General features: G+C 28.8%; 1 protein-coding gene across 1 annotated transcript; it reads right to left on the reverse strand.

Moving 5' to 3' along the window:
- Positions 1-240: 240 nt before the first annotated feature.
- Positions 241-16,043, reverse strand: LOC130901241 (facilitated trehalose transporter Tret1-like). The gene is made up of 2 exons (XM_057812450.1): positions 15,785-16,043; positions 241-7,768 (listed from the first exon to the last, which is right to left on the reverse strand). The coding sequence occupies exons 1-2, from the start codon at positions 15,867-15,869 to the stop codon at positions 6,447-6,449; spliced, it is 1,407 nt and encodes a 468-aa protein (XP_057668433.1). The 5' UTR covers positions 15,870-16,043; the 3' UTR covers positions 241-6,446.
- Between the last annotated feature and the right edge of the window lie 6,040 nt (positions 16,044-22,083).

The following is a 22,083-nucleotide window of genomic DNA, read 5'->3' on the forward strand; positions in this document are numbered from 1 at the left end:
TAGTTAGTAATGACCAAAATAGTACATACACCAATTTGGTGAATACATTGTTAGGCCTCTAACCTCATTATGTTATTGACTACCCACCTTTTATTAGATCTGACTCCTAGTGACTTTTTCATGTTTTCTAACCTCAAATAATACATAATTCCATTAAATTGTCAACATCATTCAATTGACAATTGTCATTATATTCTTAGTAATCCATAGATTACGTAATCGTGAATAAAAAACTCTGTAGTTGATTTAAAATTTATTACAAAATGTATTATTGTTCCATAAAATTCATATTACATAATTTTCACATTCATATAATTCATTTTCTGCTTTTTCGCCATATTGTTCAACTTATCATCTTAAATGTTTCGTGTTATTGACGTGCATTCTAACAAAGTGGCTGTTGCGGCAGATTTTGTAGAATCACTTTGTTTAATGTGACAAAATGTAATTGAAAAATGTTTATTAGGCGCTACAACTTATTCGTATCAACCATGACAGTTTAAAGAAAATGATAGACAATCCAATATTATCCTATTATAACAGGAAATAATTATCTTAGTAGAAATAAATTTTATATTTCATATCAGAAGACATTTTCCACCGAGCTTTGATAACGAAATATAGTAGTACTAGAAGCACTCATTTAGGGAAAAATTCAGTTTAAAAATAAAGTGAGAGGATGCTTTTTTCACATTACCTCCGAACTTCAGATATAAATTTGAAAAAATAGATGAAATTTAAAAATAATATAAAAAACTAGAAAAGTTAAAAAAAATCACTTCATCACTTTTTTCAATAATTTTTGCATTTTTGAATCAAAAATATTGGAGATAATACCCAGTGTTTTGTACAATTATTTCATAATACTTGGTGATTGATTTCTATTTTTTAGTAAATATACAGGATGTCCCACGACGAGTTGAAGCTATCAGTATGTGGCAAAATACTCAAAGGAAAATTTCTACGTTTCGGTTTTCGGATACGATCTTTTTAACTAATATATTTTCAAAGATGGCCGACTTCCGGTTCTATCCTATATATTAACATATTTTTGAAATCTACATGAAATTTTAGTATACTTTTGTCTGAAAACTTTTTTTCGAAAAATGGATACTTTCCGAGTTATTAATTTTTTTGTAAAAAATTTTAACGTTTCAGACACTTATAAATTATTTTTTTACGAAGATACCTTTAAATATATGAAAATGGTTTCTGTTTGTTTACTTTGAGCAGATTAAACGTATTTGAATCTATGTTGAAAAATTTTTCATTTTATATAGGGTGTGTATAAAAAGTGTTGAAAGTTTAACTTCATGAATATCAAATTTCTTCATTTTTTATAATAGAACCACCCGATTTTTTCTATTTTAATGCATTCAGGGGTGAAAAATGAGGCAACTTCATATATACTTTCTTATACCTAAATCTTATTGTTATCCAGATATTAAATGATTTTGGTCGAGATCTATTTGGATATTTGCAGCAAATAAAGGACATGTTTTTGTAACAACTTTCTCACATTCACCATGTATTGAAAACAAATTTACATAATCTTCGTTTTTAAATCGAGAACGAGCCATTTTAACGATTTTCGAATGTATCAACAATTGATTAGTGCCAGTTAAATAAGTGTTATTTATTACAAAGCCTACTAAAAGTATACATAAAAAATTAAAACTTACTAAGAAATTATAGATATGAGAAATTTGATATTTATGCAGTTAAACTTTGAACATTTTTTATACACACCCTGTATGAAATGAAAAATTTTCTAACATAGATTCAAATATGTCTAACCTTGCTAAAAGTAACCGAATAGAAACCATTTTCATATCTTTAAGGGTATCGTCGAAAAAAAATTGTTTGTAAGGGTCTTCAACAGTAAAATTTTTTACAAAACAATTAATTACTTAAAAAGTATGCATTTTTCAAAACAAGTTTTTAGACAAAAGTATACTATAATTTCACGTAGATTTCAAAACTGTATTAATATACAGGATGTTTTATTTAAAATAACAAAAATACAGTTAAATATTTTAGTTAAAAAGATCGTATCCGAAAAACCAAACATAGAAATTGTCATGATTTTACTATTAAGTATTTTGCCATATACAGATAATTTTAACTCGTCGTGGGACACCCTGTATTGTTAATAATAATCATTATTACTCTTGTCAAGAAATAAAAAAATATAACAATCCAAATTATATTAGAATATTAATTAAGAAGATCGGAAACACCACGAAAAGATTATTAAGACTGAATAGTCCCAATACCGACAATAAACTCCATGATTCGATTTTATAGTGTGAAAACCCCTTTACGAAATGAGTAAGTAGATTCAGTAGACCTAACCTCAATTCTGTTCCAAATCGATTACGCATGTAGATCAGCAAGTAAATTGAAGGAAATTTGAATATAACACAAATAATAGCAGTCAATTTGACACTAACTACTTTTCGAATAGCAAATTAGCTAAATTCTTCATATCTTGACAATAAAAAGATCTAAAACTTCACTAATACGGAGATAAACTACATAAATAGACAAAAATATGATCAGATTTTATATAGGTCGTATTCGTTTGTCTTGAAGAAGTTTTTTACCCTTACTAATTTATGAATAAATAGAAGGACTATATACAAATGATTCTAGAACCGAATACCATTGAATTATAGACCCAGCAATGGAAACTGAAGAATTATATTATCTTTTATGATGTCATTTTTCAGGCCTCGAAATATACACTTTGTAAAATGCTACAGTAGAATAATTTATGTATAATTGGATACTGATTGAACCAAGTTCTCGACAGTTGTAGTTCAACCATTGTGTAGCAAGGAGTTACTGGATACTAAACGACTTTCATGATACAAATGAGGCGCTTTTTCGTATACCAGTGGCCAGAAAATATCTCATTATCAGTATTAATCGATTATTTCCAATTGTGCGAGACTGTCTTCCCATTATATTGCAGAGCACAGCGAAGATAGTTTGATAAAACCATAGGGTAAGGAAATTGTAGACACTCCTAGATTAAAGCAGGGAAAGAATAAAGACTATTACACACTATTGTGTGATGATTTTTTTAAAACAATAATATTTATAATAATTTATATTACATAATTTAATAGAAAAAAAAAAACTACTAAAATGATAATGATGATAAAGAATAGGTTATTTATAACGAGTTTTAAAATTAAAAAAATGTTGAAAACAGCAATTACTTTATGAAAATTGAATTTTCGTTACATTTTTCTCAATTTAACAAGCTGGTATTTCTCATTTTATTGAATTTCTATTACCAAACTTGATTTTTTTAGAAAAATTGAGAACAAAAACATGTTTACAGATTTTTAATTGTTTTTCTTTAGAAATATACATATTTGTTTAATCATTTAAAAAGTTTTTTGGTGGATTTTCAATAATAAAACTCCCTTCCATTGAGACAATCTTTTTTTTTGGAAAATTCTTGATAGTTTTTTACTATTTCCTATTTGGAAATCAACTTTTCCCTAATTGAGTATTATTAATACAACTATTTCACGTTATCAAAACCCTGTTAAACTTTTTTCTGACTACACCACGAAAAAAGTAATAGAATTCCAACAAACTAATAATAACCTCGACCTTCATACTATCTTATACTATATTATATACTAGACATATCACATTGGAATATTAGTTTCATATACAAGCTAAATATATGAAAGCGACATCAACAAATACTATAATTGATAGCCTATGGAAAGATCCAATAAACGACTTTTTATGAATAATAACTTTTGTTCCGTGCTGCTTGACAGCATCGTGCAAGCATAGTAGCTTTGAATATTTGGCATTGCTCGACCTCACTCGCATCGAGCATACTTAGAACCTGCTACAAAGCCTTGAACTATCATCAACATACAAACACTCACACAGCTTTCACCTAGACTTAGAAGACCATTCGATCAAATTTACTTCAACGAAGCTTTCATAAAAGAAGAAACATTCGGCGTGTAATTCATGGGGTATGATTATTGAATAACGAGATTGACGGAGCTATAAAAGAAATGTAAATGTAGTGTTCTACTAGAGATAAATCAGTATAGCCGTAGTTTCTATGTAAAGCTGATAATATAGTTTATGGCGATAAGTTTTATATCTAAGAGTATTCAAGATGGTCGAGAAGAAGTTCTAGACGAATCACGTTATTGCAGATTGCGAAAATCGAACAAATCGTCAATTAAGTATTGTAAAAACTGTAGGAATTGTTTTAAAATTTGTACGAATTTTTCTACATGATTATTTTAGCATATCAAATCGTTTGTACAACAAGAAGCTATGAAGGAGATTTTTACTAAGACTAATGTCATTTAAAATGACACAAACTTTTTGGAAACGTAAAATAACAGTATCCCATCCACTTTATTCGCCCGATCTAGATACATGACGTTTATTTAAAATGGAATTTATATTGAAAGAAGTTGGTTAAAGCTACGAAAGAGAAAGGGAAATAAATCCTGACGGATCTTACAGTAGGTTTCCAATTTCAAACAATGGAGTTAATTGGAATATGGATTCGAAATGAAATAATTTTATAGCTCAATTTCGTTATTTGATAGACACACCGCCTATGAAGACAATCTTCGAATGTCTGAATTTCCTCAATTCTTGCTATCATTAAAATGTTCATGTTTGGCTCAAGATGGAAGAATTTTCTTGAATAATTCTGTTATACTCCATGAAATATCTCAAATTTAGTTCAATTATTATTCAATTACTATAGATATACATAGAAAATTAGGAAATATTGATAATTCAAATTATAAACTGACATTTTGTAAACTGATGATTTGATTCTTATCGTTAATTTTTATATATTTTATAACAGATGTCTGTAGAACATCCTAGTTCCTAAATGAATTATCTTCATCGTCCCATTGAATGTCTGACGCGCGTTTCGAAAACCAAGTTATCGTCTTCAGAGACTGAAGGTAAACTAAAATCTAATGACTTGACTTACCTATTTTAAGCAAAATTTTCTCACAAATGAAATTAATTTTCGTGGGAGAAAATATATTGGTGAGAAAATTCAGCATAAAACAGATAAGTCAAGTCATTAGATTTTAGTTTACCTTCAGTCTCTGAAGACGATAACTCGGTTATCGAAACGCGCGTCAGACAGTGTAAATGTGAGTGTTGGTGTAGTTGGTGGATTAATTAGAAGAATGGGGGTTGTATATGTATGTTAATAATTTAAATTGATAATTTTTTATAATTTTCTATGTACATATTAGTCATTTGGTCAAAAAAGGGGTTACAAACAAAATTTCCGGTAGTATTGAAAATGGGTGAATTTTGATTTTCTTTTCATGCATTTCCAATTTGCCATGTCGTATCTTTACCACCATATTGAAAAAATGGCGTCCAAAAGCAATCTTTTGATGAACTACCTCGAAATATGGTAAGTACAGTATCCCATTCATTCGCAGTAACAAATTTTTTCATAGAATGATATGGTAGGTATAAGTTAATTAATTGGGCTCCTCTGTTTTTTTCCACAAAATATTTGCGTAAAGAACTCTTTAGAATATTCGGTAATAGTCATCACTGAACGTTTTAAAGTGTCATTAGCGTTTTTAAAGTCAAGGATTACAAACTTTTCGTAAGTAAATTGTAAAACGGAAAGTGATATTTTTGAAGGACTAGTGTGCTTAGTAGTTCACGTAGTATGTATAAAAAAGTAAAATAATGTCACCTCCTTACTACTAAACTGTATTTTAAATGTAAAAAAAGTCTGTTACTGCAAAAAAACCGATATAAAATTATTATAATTCGGATTACTTGGATGTTGATTGCGAAAATTGATTGCGAAAGACAAACAGTTTTCAATGTACAAAATGATGAAATTTGAAACGAAGAAGAAACTAACAATGAATTTGTGACGTCTGAATCGTTATTTAATCGTTGTTCAATGTACCGTTGACTCTTCCTCAACGTAGAGAAGAATTATTTCGGAAAACGCCTATAACAGACGATTTTACGCGAAAATTATCCATTTTATGGAGGAAATTTTTTCTAGTTTAATTATGTAGATAGATATTTTTATCGTGAAATGCATCAAAAAGGAGATATCAGTAGAAAACTGTTTTTAAAAATAGTTAAAAGTACGAGTAGCAAAGCTTCGAAGTAGTGAACTGAAAATTCTGAAAGAGCATATCAAAATCTATGAAATTACTCATTTTCAAAACTCTCGGAATTTTTCCCAGGTAAAACTACCAGATGACTGTACTATATATAGTAATTAGAATAATAATTGTGGGTATAACAGATAAAAACAAATGTGTGTATCCCTATGTCGAACCATTCATATCGAATGTCAAATATTCAACATCGTAATCATGTTTGTACGAAAACAAACAATTCCGTGATTAAGGTTAGATACAACATTTAATTTTTTTTTAATTGATACCGCTTATCAAAGTTTGTTGAATTTCTGCTAATGTTTTGTTCCTAGTTTCGGGTATAATATAATAAGTTACAATAGCGGATGCAAAATTACAAATTGCGAACAATAAGAAAGGTCCTGCTAATCCAGTGTAACTAATGAGATAATAGAAAATACTATTAGCAGCTACACTCAATAATCCGAAAGATACTGCCACAATAGCGCATCCTTCAGCGGCTATATTGGAGGAAAATAATTCCGTAAGCATCAAAGGTGGTACTAGCCCAACACCAAAGCATGAAAATACCAAAAACAACAACATACCAACCAAGGGAAATAATTGTACGGAAGATAAATCCAGATCCGGAAAGTTGGATTCAACAAAGAAAAATATCGACTCTGCCAATACGTTGAATCCACATAGAACAAGAGAATAAATAAGAGACTTTCTCCTCCCTAATTTACTAGAGAAATATGCTCCGAAAGTGTATAAAACGAAATTTACAGCCGTGTAGATGATTGTCGAATATTCGGGGCTCATATTTGTACCAACTTTTTGAAAAATGAATTGAGTATACGACCCAAATACAAATAACCCCGAAAATATTTGAGAAAACCTCAGAAATACGGCAGCAACTAAAGCTCTTCGATGAGCTACGACCGTAATCAAATCAATCCAAGAGCTGCTAGTTTTCTCTTGCTGTTTTGTAATCGACATTCTAATTTGTTCAAATTCTTCATCGATGTTTTGTTTGCGTCTGAGTTTTCTCAAAGTTATTTTAGCTTCTTCGTATTGACCTCTGTTTATATAAAAATAAGGAGTTTCGGGCATAAATGGGAATGTAATGGTGAAAAGAATCAATACGCTTATACAAATATACGAGGTCGTTTGGATATTGAAATACAAACCCAAAACATTTATGCCCAATTGACCTAGAAACATAAAACACATCGGAACGTTACCCCAAATGTTTCTTATCTTAGGACTTGCTACTTCTCCCACGTAAACGAAACCGTGGGAGGAGACGATAGCGTCACCGAGTCCCGACAAAAGTCTAGCACCGTATAGTAACCAGAGATTGGTTGCAAAAGCTTTTATCAGCCAACATAGAAAATATGGTATCGAGGATAGTAAAAGTGATTTTTTTCTACCAAGCCATTGAACGATGGGGGTGAAGAAAAGCGATCCAATTGTCAGAGTAACCAGGTTACATACTGCAAAATATGAAGCTTGTTCTTCTGTTATGTTGTATTTTTCTTTCTCTGCCACTATTTTTGGTATAAATGGAGATGTCCAATAGTAACTTAGACCACTATTTAACATCGAAATAGAGCCTGAAATAAAATAATAAAATTAACTTTATAGGAAATTTTGTGACAATAATGTTGAGAAAACCTTTTCAATTAATTACCCACTTTATTGTAATTTATCTATACATACAAACAATGTTAATGCCTAAAGATATTGAAGCTCAAGACCAGCATCGCAGCGGTCGACCAAATGAGGTGACGATTCCAGAAATGTTGAAGAAAATACACAAAACGGTACTGGATGATCATCAGCTGAAAGTGAGCGAGCTAGCAGATATAGTAGACATTTCTAAAAGTGCTGTACATCGTGAGATGGTTTTTTGGGATGCGCGTGGGATAATTTTCATTGACCATGTTGAAAAAGAAAAAACTAGCAACGGCGAGTATTATGCGAACTTATTGCAACCTTTTAATCGAAGAAATCCATCAAAAACGACCGCATTTGGCTAAGAAGAAAGTGTTGTTTCATCAAGACAATGCACCAGTTCACATATTCGTTATTTCGATGGCCAAAATTAATGGTTTAATACGTTGAGCTCTAACCAAAATTGTAAAACATTTTTTTTGCGTTTTTACACTCCATATGTGTGTTTATCCAAGAAAACGTGAAGAAAAAATTATTTTGAAATAAAAATTGCGACAAAAATGCTTTTGTGTGCGATTAAAACTTTCCCTAGAGCGATCGCACACAAAAAACAACATTTTTGCACTTTATATTAACAAAAACAAATTTTTGTTCGCTTTTTTAACCTTAGAATTATTATTTATACTTTTATGTAAAGTGTAAAAAAAATACGATGTGTTTGAAAAATATTATATGAGATCAAAAATGAATTTTGCATGAGGTCACATTTATTAATCTGCCCTGTTTATTTTGTGTTCAAACATTTAGAAAAATGCGTGATAGACAATATCAAATGACTCATTTATACCTGAACTCTTTATCAAAAGGTTGGTTGAATTAATTTGATTTTAAATTCGTTGTTTTTTATACCCTTGAACATAAAATTGGCCAAAAATAGGTTAGGTTAGGTTAAATACGTCGTGTGGTCCATAGGCCCGCTCTGGGCTGTTGCGGGCCTATGGACCGCACCGGGGCTCAACGTGTTAAAGTTTGAACTACTACCTTTTCACTAGATTTAGTTTCCCCGGATTATTTTCTGCTTGATGTGAGTTTTAAACATCGCTGTGGAAAGTGTACGAGGATAAAAGGTGATTACATTGCAGAAATCAATTTATTTTTTTCCAAAACTTTTGTGTTTTCTTTGTTGGGCCAGATACTGGGACCATACTCGTATATAAAATCATGTAGAGGTGAAATTCCCTTTTAAAGTTAGTCAACGCTATTTCAGGATGTTTGTAACTGTCATTTTGAACTCTATTTCACCCTACTTTGAGCGATCAGATTCAATTTGAACCTTGAACATTTGTTAAAGGATAACGATAATGCAAAAATTCGATCAAAATATCTGATGATCCTGATTAGATTCGTCAGGATTCATAATTTTTTTTCTTGTATCCTTCGCATGACAATGAAGAAGATAGAGCTGGGAGAGGACTACGTAAGCGCGCAGTTCCATACTTACAAAATCGAGATGCAGCCACCAACACAATCAAATACAGTTTAAAAAGACTAATAAACATATTTTCAGAGTTAGTTATACTGAAAATTAGAAACAAATTATAGCTCTAAAAAATGGAAAACATGCTTTAGCAATAATTAGAGACAAAAAGTGAAAAATAGTTCTTAGCAAACGAATAAAATTACTGATGTTTGATTTCTATGACATTTTAAACTAATTTTGTGTTTCGGAATGAAAACTAGTTGAAAACGAAGAATAAATAGATACAAATAATCATACATTGTCTGATTCGGCATGTCTAGTATATCAACGTTGGATGGAGATGATCCACAATAATGTTTGCAAAATTTTTGATTTTTCATGATCCACTTAGATATTTTGAATACTTCTAGCTCAAAGAGGAAACCACTAAGTATTCTTAGCGCTGGTAGTAAAGATAGTTTTGCAAAGTGGTACCAAATGCATTGCTTCTAATCACTAAAATATTTTTCAATAACGCCTATTAGCACGAAGACATTATCATTATTAAGTTTTTTAAATGTTTAGTAGAGATTTTTAAATGAATTATATTGTGAAAAAATTATATATACGAAACTAAGGCGTAATGAATAATGTTTAATGAATTCCTACGAGTTGGATTTGAAGCAATTGAGTAATTATCTACAGTTGCTTTATTTATTGGGTATAATACGTTAAATAAAATTTAATAAGTCTAATTCAATAGGTTGCTGCTCATGAAAAGAAAACATTTCAATCAAACTTCAATCTAGTTTACCTCTAAACCATTTCTTTATGTCCAAAACTGTAGGCAAAAGTAAACAATTTTAACTAAAAATTTGACAATTTTCAAAACCCTTCAATTTGTTATTAATATATATAATACGTGCCAGGGGTTATTTTTTGAAGAAGTTAAATTTGTAGGGTGGTTACTTTTTCCACTTTAAGTGGAAAATTTTGAATATAATGAAATATAAAATAAAAAAAAATTGTTAATGAAAATTTTTATCAATAAGTACGTATTAATAAATAATTATATTGATTAATTTTTTCCCGTTATTTTGAACTTATTTCCATAGAAAAGACACATCAAATCTAGGAAAATTATTACGAAAAATATATGAAAAGATCTAAGAAGTGGAAAGTTGAGGAAAATAAATTATATTATGTGGAAAAAATTATACGCCTGCGAGGTGGATTTGAAGCAATGTAGTGGTGGATATACAGTCGCTTTATTTATTGAATGTGTTGAATAAAATGTGAATGCAAATAAATTGAATTCTATTTTCTTGTGGCTAGTGAAAAAAAAAAACATTTAAATTGAAATTTAATCCAGTTTTTCCATAAAAATCTAAATCATTTATTTCTTTATGACCAAAGCTGTATGCAAACAAAATATTTTTTTTTCTAAAAATTTGATAATTTTTGATAATGTACATAATTCTATTATGCTATTATATATATATATATATATATATATATATATATATATATATATATATATAATTATATATATATAATTATTGTGGGGGGCTATTTTTCAAAAAAAGGTTGTTGAAGTTAATGTGGTAAAATGGTTACGTTTTCTACTTTAAGTTAAAAAGTATGGATATTATAAAATATTCAAAAATTTCCGTCGTTTCCGTGAAATTATTTTTAATTAAAATTTACAAATTTTGTAATAAAAATAAAGGGTTCGTATTAATAATTAATTATATAAATACATTAAATAAATTTGCCCGTTATTTTGAACTCATTTTTACAAAAAAAATGTACATAATTCCGATATTCAAATTATATTATACTATTATTGTTTTTATATATAATTCATACGGGGGGCTATTTTTCAAAAGAAGGTTGTTGAAGTTAATGTGATAAAATGGTTACGTTTTCTACTTTAAGTCCAAAATTATGGATATTATGAAATATTCAAAAGTTTCCGTCGTTTCCGTGAAATTATTTTTAATTAAAATTTACAAATTTTGTAATAAAAATAAAGGGTTCGTATTAATAATTAATTATATAAATACATTAAATAAATTTGCCCGTTATTTTGAACTCATTTTTACAAAAAAAATGTACATAATTCCGATATTCAAATAATATTATACTATTATTGTTTTTATATATAATTCATACGGGGGGCTATTTTTCAAAAGAAGGTTGTTGAAGTTAATGTGATAAAATGGTTACGTTTTCTACTTTAAGTCCAAAATTATGGATATTATGAAATATTCAAAAATTTCCGTCGTTTCCGTGAAATTATTTTTAATTAAAATTTACAAATTTTGTAATAAAAATAAAGGGTTCGTATTAATAATTAATTATATAAATACATTAAATAAATTTGCCCGTTATTTTGAACTCATTTTTACAAAAAAAATGTACATAATTCCGATATTCAAATTATATTATACTAATTGTTTTTATATATAATTCATACGGGGGGCTATTTTTCAAAAGAAGGTTGTTAAAGTTAATGTGATAAAATGGTTACGTTTTCTACTTTAAGTTAAAAAGTATGGATATTATAAAATATTCAAAAATTTCCGTCGTTTCCGTGAAATTATTTTTAATTAAAATTTACAAATTTTGTAATAAAAATAAAGGGTTCGTATTAATAATTAATTATATAAATACATTAAATAAATTTGCCCGTTATTTTGAACTCATTTTTACAAAAAAAATGTACATAATTCCGATATTCAAATAATATTATACTATTATTGTTTTTATATATAATTCATACGGGGGGCTATTTTTCAAAAGAAGGTTGTTGAAGTTAATGTGATAAAATGGTTACGTTTTCTACTTTAAGTCCAAAATTATGGATATTATGAAATATTCAAAAATTTCCGTCGTTTCCGTGAAATTATTTTTAATTAAAATTTACAAATTTTGTAATAAAAATAAAGGGTTCCTATAATTAATTAATTATATAAATACATTAAATAAATTCGCTCGTTATTTTGAACTCATTTTTACAAAAAAAATGTACATAATTCCGATATTCAAATTATATTATACTATTATTGTTTTTATATATAATTCATACGGGGGGCTATTTTTCAAAAGAAGGTTGTTAAAGTTAATGTGATAAAATGGTTACGTTTTCTACTTTAAGTTAAAAAGTATGGATATTATAAAATATTCAAAAATTTCCGTCGTTTCCGTGAAATTATTTTTAATTAAAATTTACAAATTTTGTAATAAAAATAAAGGGTTCGTATTAATAATTAATTATATAAATACATTAAATAAATTTGCCCGTTATTTTGAACTCATTTTTACAAAAAAAATGTACATAATTCCGATATTCAAATTATATTATACTATTATTGTTTTTATATATAATTCATACGGGGGGCTATTTTTCAAAAGAAGGTTGTTGAAGTTAATGTGATAAAATGGTTACGTTTTCTACTTTAAGTCCAAAATTATGGATATTATGAAATATTCAAAAGTTTCCGTCGTTTCCGTGAAATTATTTTTAATTAAAATTTACAAATTTTGTAATAAAAATAAAGGGTTCGTATTAATAATTAATTATATAAATACATTAAATAAATTTGCCCGTTATTTTGAACTCATTTTTACAAAAAAAATGTACATAATTCCGATATTCAAATTATATTATACTATTATTGTTTTTATATATAATTCATACGGGGGGCTATTTTTCAAAAGAAGGTTGTTAAAGTTAATGTGATAAAATGGTTACGTTTTCTACTTTAAGTTAAAAAGTATGGATATTATAAAATATTCAAAAATTTCCGTCGTTTCCGTGAAATTATTTTTAATTAAAATTTACAAATTTTGTAATAAAAAGAAAGGGTTCGTATTAATAATTAATTATATAAATACATTAAATAAATTTGCCCGTTATTTTGAACTCATTTTTACAAAAAAAATGTACATAATTCCGATATTCAAATTATATTATACTAATTGTTTTTATATATAATTCATACGGGGGGCTATTTTTCAAAAGAAGGTTGTTAAAGTTAATGTGATAAAATGGTTACGTTTTCTACTTTAAGTCCAAAATTATGGATATTTTAGAATAATCAAAAGTTTCCGTCGTTTTCGTGAAATTATTTTTAATTAAAATTTACAAATTTTGTAATAAAAATAAAGGGTTCCTATAATTAATTAATTATATAAATACATTAAATAAATTTGCCCGTTATTTTGAACTCATTTTTACAAAAAAAATGTACATAAATCCGATATTCAAATTATATTATACTATTATTGTTTTTATATATAATTCATACGGGGGGCTATTTTTCAAAAGAAGGTTGTTAAAGTTAATGTGATAAAATGGTTACGTTTTCTACTTTAAGTTAAAAAGTATGGATATTATAAAATATTCAAAAATTTCCGTCGTTTCCGTGAAATTATTTTTAATTAAAATTTACAAATTTTGTAATAAAAATAAAGGGTTCGTATTAATAATTAATTATATAAATACATTAAATAAATTTGCCCGTTATTTTGAACTCATTTTTACAAAAAAAATGTACATAATTCCGATATTCAAATTATATTATACTATTATTGTTTTTATATATAATTCATACGGGGGGCTATTTTTCAAAAGAAGGTTGTTAAAGTTAATGTGATGAAATGGTTACGTTTTCTACTTTAAGTCCAAAATTATGGATATTATAAAATATTCAAAAATTTCCGTCATTTTCGTGAAATTATTTTTAATTAAAATTTACAAATTTTGTAATAAAAATAAAGGGTTCCTATAATTAATTAATTATATAAATACATTAAATAAATTCGCTCGTTATTTTGAACTCATTTTTACAAAAAAAATGTACATAATTCCGATATTCAAATTATATTATACTATTATTGTTTTTATATATAATTCATACGGGGGGCTATTTTTCAAAAGAAGGTTGTTGAAGTTAATGTGATAAAATGGTTACGTTTTCTACTTTAAGTCCAAAATTATGGATATTTTAGAATAATCAAAAGTTTCCGTCGTTTTCGTGAAATTATTTTTAATTAAAATTTACAAATTTTGTAATAAAAATAAAGGGTTCCTATAATTAATTAATTATATAAATACATTAAATAAATTTGCCCGTTATTTTGAACTCATTTTTACAAAAAAAATGTACATAATTCCGATATTCAAATTATATTATACTATTATTGTTTTTATATATAATTCATACGGGGGGCTATTTTTCAAAAGAAGGTTGTTAAAGTTAATGTGATAAAATGGTTACGTTTTCTACTTTAAGTCCAAAATTATGGATATTATGAAATATTCAAAAATTTCCGTCATTTTCGTGAAATTATTTTTAATTAAAATTTACAAATTTTGTAATAAAAATAAAGGGTTCCTATAATTAATTAATTATATAAATACATTAAATAAATTCGCTCGTTATTTTGAACTCATTTTTACAAAAAAAATGTACATAATTCCGATATTCAAATTATATTATACTATTATTGTTTTTATATATAATTCATACGGGGGGCTATTTTTCAAAAGAAGGTTGTTGAAGTTAATGTGATAAAATGGTTACGTTTTCTACTTTAAGTCCAAAATTATGGATATTTTAGAATAATCAAAAGTTTCCGTCGTTTTCGTGAAATTATTTTTAATTAAAATTTACAAATTTTGTAATAAAAATAAAGGGTTCCTATAATTAATTAATTATATAAATACATTAAATAAATTTGCCCGTTATTTTGAACTCATTTTTACAAAAAAAATGTACATAATTCCGATATTCAAATTATATTATACTATTATTGTTTTTATATATAATTCATACGGGGGGCTATTTTTCAAAAGAAGGTTGTTAAAGTTAATGTGATAAAATGGTTACGTTTTCTACTTTAAGTTAAAAAGTATGGATATTATAAAATATTCAAAAATTTCCGTCGTTTCCGTGAAATTATTTTTAATTAAAATTTACAAATTTTGTAATAAAAATAAAGGGTTCGTATTAATAATTAATTATATAAATACATTAAATAAATTTGCCCGTTATTTTGAACTCATTTTTACAGAAAAAAGACTTTAAATCTAGAAAAATTATCACCCGAAATATATGAAAATATCTAAGAAGTGAAAAGTTGAGGAAAGTAAAATTATATACAACTATTTAAATTAGAATTTAATGTAGTTTTTCTAGAAAAACTCTGAATTATTAATTTCTTTATGACCAAAGCTGTAGGCAAAACAAAAATTTGATAATTTTTTATAATGCACATAATTCCAATAGGAAAATTTTATCATATTATATTATTATTGTTTTTATTCATAATTCGTGCTGGGGATTATTTTTTAAAGAAGTCCACTTTAAGTCAAAAAATTCTCATAATTTTTGTAAATTTATTTGAATAACAAAATTACATATTTTGTAACAAGAATAAAGGATTTATATGAATATATTATTAAATAAATACATCAATTAATGTTTACCTGTTATAATAACTAAAATTTGAAACCAGTCTTTCCCATTATTGTCCCGCACATTTTCTTCAAAACTTTTCTTCTCGTCTGTCATGGTTGATAATTTATAAGTGAAGAAGAGTCTTTTCGACGGACGGTTTATATACCATGCAAAAAAATGTAATTTCAAATAGATGTCATTTTTTGTTGATTTTAATTTTATTTAATCAAATATATATTTGAGAAACGATTAACTTTCACTTATTTATAGAACAAATGGCAAATATGGAGAAAACACTTCTCAATATTATTTTTGCAAATCAGATAATTCGCTTAAAATAAATTTTCCAAGGGATTTAAGTGAGATGTGGTTTTTAATGTTTATTGGAATGTTTCGTTTTTTGTTAATAAATATTAACTTTGTTTTAAATATTTATAAATCTCTTAAATTAAGTCAATAATTATATTGCTATGAAAGGCAACGACTTCTACATGTCAATTCAACCAAATATGATCGAGCTCTTATAATGCTAATTTGAATAAGACATTGCATAGTTTGTTTATATATAAAATACGCTATATAATCTATAGCTTTGATGATCGGTCGATTAGCCAGTAACAACATTAACAAACTTTGACTAGCTATAATTCTTAAACTATTAGTTCAAATTTGATGAAATTTGAAATATACACTATCTGCTTATGCCCAGTTTCACATCCAATGGTTGAATGATGATTTTGCAACGAGCTCTTAATAAATTCTGGCCCACTTTTCTTTCCACCCAATAGTCTTGTTTAGCTCCACTGTTCCAAAGACATATAAAATAGCGATAATTGTTGATACTATTTTCAAATCGACACAAATTTAATCATAACATCACAACAGTCATGTGAATGACACACAGATGACGCTGCCATTGTCAAAACGTGTATGGAGTATCAACTTTCAAAAAAAGTGTGGAATTTTATGACATTCCGATTAGTCAGAAAAAAGTGAAACTACTTTTGCTATTTTCAAAACAATTTATCTTTGCTTCTTGATGAGAAAAAAAATACTGTACAAGCTTAGAAATGACTTCATAACTGTTATCCGGACTCTGTTCCTTCGAAAACAACCATTTGTTAATGGTTGGCTAGAATCTACGACGTGGTCGTAGAGACACCGATGATGGTGAACATTCTGGTCGTCCAATTGAGGTGGTTACTCCAGAAAATATCAAAAATGTCCACAAATTGGTTAAATCTAATCGTAAATTGGAATTGCGTGAGATAGCTGAAGATATTAGAATGCCGTCACAATTATGCACAATCATCTGACCATGAGAAAGAGGGTGCCGTGTTTACTCACATTCCATAAAAAACAACAATGTGTTAGTGATTCAGAGCAGTGTTTGGTCATATTATGTGACAATTGATACATGGATCCATCACTTGATTTCGGAATCATAAAGATCATCATCTAAGTGGACTGCAGCCTGTGAACCACGTCCGAAGCATCCAAAGAAACAACAATCAGCTAGAAGTTTATGGCTTCGGTATTGAGGGATGCGCATGGAATATTGTTCAACGACTATCTCCAAAAAGGAGAGGCAAATAAATAACGATTTCTACACATAGTTGTTGGATCCTTTGATTGCAAAAATCAAGAAAAAATGACCTCATATGTCGCAGAAAACTAATGGCTATTCACTGATATAAAAAAAATACTTGCCGATATGAAATTCAGTTTAAATGAAGAAGCAGCGGCTGAAACTGTAACCTATACTCTTGAAGGAAATTATATTGATGAATGGAATCGATTTTTGGTAAAAAAATGTGTTTTTCTTAGTTAGTCACTCGACTTATCGAGTGATGTGTTTTAATAAGTTTATATTACCAATTTGCAGTAACAGACAAAACGTTAAATTTTGAAAACTAGTATTATAGTTTGATGGGCTTTTTTTTTAAATCATATCTCAATGCTTATAATATTAATTGAACATTACACGATATTGATACTATTTTAAATTTGATAGACTTGATCCAGAGTCTCTAATGATTGCTAAAATAATTTAAATGCTTACAAACGCATTGGGATCTGAGATTTTAGTACTGTACGGTCATACACTCGTAAGCAAATCCAAACAAGTTCAAACCAGCTTTTGTTGCTGTCTTTTCTATAAAATGTTGGCAGTCTAGATGTTGCTAGCAAATACATGTCACGCTCAATATCAAATGTGTTTTTATATGTGCTGTGTTCGGAATTGCCAAGGAAACTATTTATAATTTTGTTTTTGAATGAATAAGCCTTTGTCAGACAAAAAGCTCCAAGAATTAAGCCTATTTTAAGACAGTGATATAAGTAAAAAATATATGCAATAATAAATCGATGATGATTCTTCAGTTGCAGTTGAAGATACTACCTACATTGACAGAAAAATTTTAGATGAAGCGTTCACTTCTGAAAATGTGGGATTCAACGGCAAAAATGAAAATTTGATATCGAAACATAATATTACACAAAAGAAAAAAACAATTCTACTATTGTATAACATAACAATTTGTTATATGTTAAGCTTATTTGTACGGATTGCCCAATGCACCAATAAACGATTAGAAATTGTAGAAAAAACATCTAAAAGAAATATTAAAAGACATTAACTGTTCTCTCATAATGAGTTACAATCGTTTACCAGCAAATCACATGTATTGGTCCAACGGAAATTCTTCAGGTAATGATGAAATTAAAAAGTTCCATAACTATTACAACTGTACTTCAATATGTGCGACAACAAACATTCGCAGGTTTCAATTCCATCATGGAAGACTCAGAAACGATCTTGCCATATTCCAGGAAACTCGAGCCCAGGTACAAAGAATTAGGCAGAGTTATTGTTTAAACGGCAAAACAAAACCGAAAGAGAAACAGCAATGATGACCTACTCGTTGGGAATCCCCAACGATACAGGACACTTAAGCGACTCCACGAGATGGATATACTACCCCATAGTACACACATGAACCACAAGATTCGACTCGGACGGCGAATACTTGTCCCAATCGCTGCGTAATATCAAAAACCATATTGTGGTACACAACAAAAAAATTCTGGAAGACGCTACGGGTTTTATAACTACCCGTATTGTAACATACCTGTTTGTCGCTACTCCAGTATAATTAACAATTTTTAAACCTGGTAGTAGAACATTGTCGTATCACATGGTGGAAGGTTGACAGCTTCTAAAATAAACAATCAGAAATGATGCCGAACATCGCTCTTCCACTGCTCCAGATGGGAAGAAGTGAAGAACTTTTATACCCAGCAACGTTGGACAAAGTTTCAATATTGCCAACATGAAGGAATGTTTGTTAGAATCAGAAGAAGCGATATGGGCTATATTAGAAACCAACGAGAAAGAGAGTAGGAACTAGACATAAAGGAAGACAGCCTTTGCAACGAAGCAATGCGAGAGCGGATACCATTGCAAAGTGCTGGAGCCCAGGGGTAGTTGTAGTCCATAAGAATTCGAGACTATACGACAAGGACGCCAAGAGGATTTCCCCTATTACACAAAAAAAGGCAAAACTCACTAATTGCACTTCGATTTGTTTCACCAGTTGCCGTTTTTACCAGATATTATCGCAGTGGTTTTTCTCATTTCCTAACCTCAAAGGTTTACTTGTAGGAAAGAGATTTTCATTTTCATTCACACGTAAACGTTTATTTCGAGAAAAAAAAAATGACAACTATCATTTGGGAGGGTTAAGAAGAACAGAATATCGCCATGCTAACTGTACAGACTTGAAAAGGAGTCTGTTGAAAGATAAAAATTACTATGGAAAAAATGTTCTGTTTTTTGGTTAATTTTATGCCACATCTTCCAAATTGTTTGTAAAAATAGGAACTATGGAGCTGTTCTAATAGTATTTGTTTTAAATTCTCAGCATGAAGTAAACAAATTTGCCTTTTGGGGTTGATCTTCTTATAGAATTAGAGTTATAATTATCCTTTTTGGGATTTGTTCACACCATTTCCTTGATATTTCCATTCATATTCTATTACTCAAATCTATTTAAAAAAGTTTCCATTATAACTAGAATGTAACCAATCTTTTTGTTCCTTCTTTATTCAGATGAACGATAAGATAAAATTCTACTAATCGTTAAAAACAAAAATTGTATACGTAATGATGGAAGTGTCGTAAAAGATTGTGTTGACGTGGTGCAAATATAATAAAATATGAATTTTGTAAATATTTGAATTAGATTGTTTAAAAAGATTTAACGTTGATTTTTATGAAAGATTATATTTTTGGATTTTGTACAATATGTTCACACACAAGTTAATTGTTGTAATGAAAAAAATTCTATAAATATAACAAAGTTTATAATTTTTAAATTCACATGTAAGCTCTGCTAATAAACTTATTCTCTCTAGAAACAGAATTTATGATTTTTTGAAATTCTAAATTGTTACATAAATTTGAAATTCGAGAGGAAAATTTTTCCTGATAACTATATTTGAAATAGTTGTGTTCAAATGTTGACAAAATATTTTAAATAAAATTGCAGCATTAAAGATTTTAGAGCAATTGATAGTATCTTTAAACAAATGATATTATGGTAAGAGTATGATAAGCCATCACACGCCGATCATCATGAAACTCTATACTTATACTATTGAGGATACGAGGAATCGATTTATCATACCATTATCTCAGAAAAGCTAACAGATATCGAAACATTAATAACTTTATTCGATAGATCTTGTCAAGATCTATCTGTGTGTAAAAACTCATGATGATTGACGTATGCGCAGAAGAGTTTTTGTGAAAAAAGTGCAAATGCATCATTTTTATCAAAAAAGCACGTCGCTCCAGGAAGCATAAGTCATAGAGATGGCTGGCTAGCCTATCGATGCCTCAGCAATGAAGGCTACACTCATGAGAGGGTCAATCGCAAAGAAAGATTTGTTTGTGATGGCGGGGTTCATTCCCAAAGAATTGAGGCCAGCTGGAGACCTCTGAGAGCATTCTTCCGCGATAGGTATGAACCTTCCGAAGATTGGGAGGACAAAATCATAGAATATACATGGCGACGAGAATCTGAACCAAAAATAGACCCATTCATTTCATTAATAGAAGAAATCAAAAAAGATTTTCAAAGTTATCGATTTAAGTCCAATTAAAATGTTTGATCGAAAAAAATTAATTTTTGTTTACCTTTATTTCAATCTCTAACACAACCTAACCTAACCTTACAAACGTTACTAAATTTCTTTTCTTCTATACGTTTTTACTTTGAACTAAAAGATTTAGAAATATCAGTAGCACCCGATTTTTGTTTACATGTTGTATGAAAATCAAGTACCGCCAAAAACAATAAAGAATTTGATTCCTGCGCACTATTTCCAAAGTACATTTTACTAAATACTTATAGAAATTAGGTTTCGGCTAATTTTCACGAAAGTTGGCACAATGATATTTTGAAGCAGGGTGATTGAGAGTTTCAATGGGCACCAAAATCTCCAGCTCCGTCAAAACTCCCCTGAAGTGTCCGAAGGTACTTAACACAATGATCGTTCAAAGAAAACTGTTTAAAAGTATTAAAATGCACGAAGCTCCAAAACCACACCAAACTTGACTTAAATAGTCAGGACTATTTCATCTTGCCTTAATTGACTGATGAATGAACCTCCTCATTGACGAAACAGTTAGGATTTTCTATCAGCTTGCTTCAAACTATTATTGTGCCAAGTTTCAAGAAAATTGGACAAATTCCCTGGTCTTATAATACCATGGGATGCTTCACGTGTAGTTTTGCCGGAATTGAGTGGAGGAGTTGGGGTTCTGTGCCCATTAGAGCTTTCAATCTGCTTACTCCAAACTATCAATGTGCCAATTTTCAGGAAAATTGGACAAATTCCCTGGTCTTATAATACCATGGGATGCTTCACGTGTAGTTTTGCCGGAATTGAGTGGAGGAGTTGGGGTTCTGTGCCCATTAGAGCTTTCAATCTGCTTACTCCAAACTATCAATGTGCCAATTTTCAGGAAAATTGGACGAAATCCCTGGTCTTATAATACCATGGGATGTTTCACGTGTAGTTTTGCCGGAATTGAGTGGAGGAGTTGGGGTTCTGTGCCCATTAGAGCTTTCAATCTGCTTACTCCAAACTATCAATGTGCTAATTTTCAGGAAAATTGGACGGAATCCCTGGTCTTATAATACCATGGGATGCTTCACGTGTAGTTTTGCCGGGATTGAGTGGAGGAGTTGGGGTTCTGTGCCCATTAGAGCTTTCAATCAGCTTACTCCAAACTATCAATGTGCTAATTTTCAGGAAAATT

Source organism: Diorhabda carinulata, chromosome X, assembly GCF_026250575.1.
Source record: "Diorhabda carinulata isolate Delta chromosome X, icDioCari1.1, whole genome shotgun sequence".
NCBI classification, from domain to species: Eukaryota; Metazoa; Arthropoda; class Insecta; order Coleoptera; family Chrysomelidae; genus Diorhabda; species Diorhabda carinulata.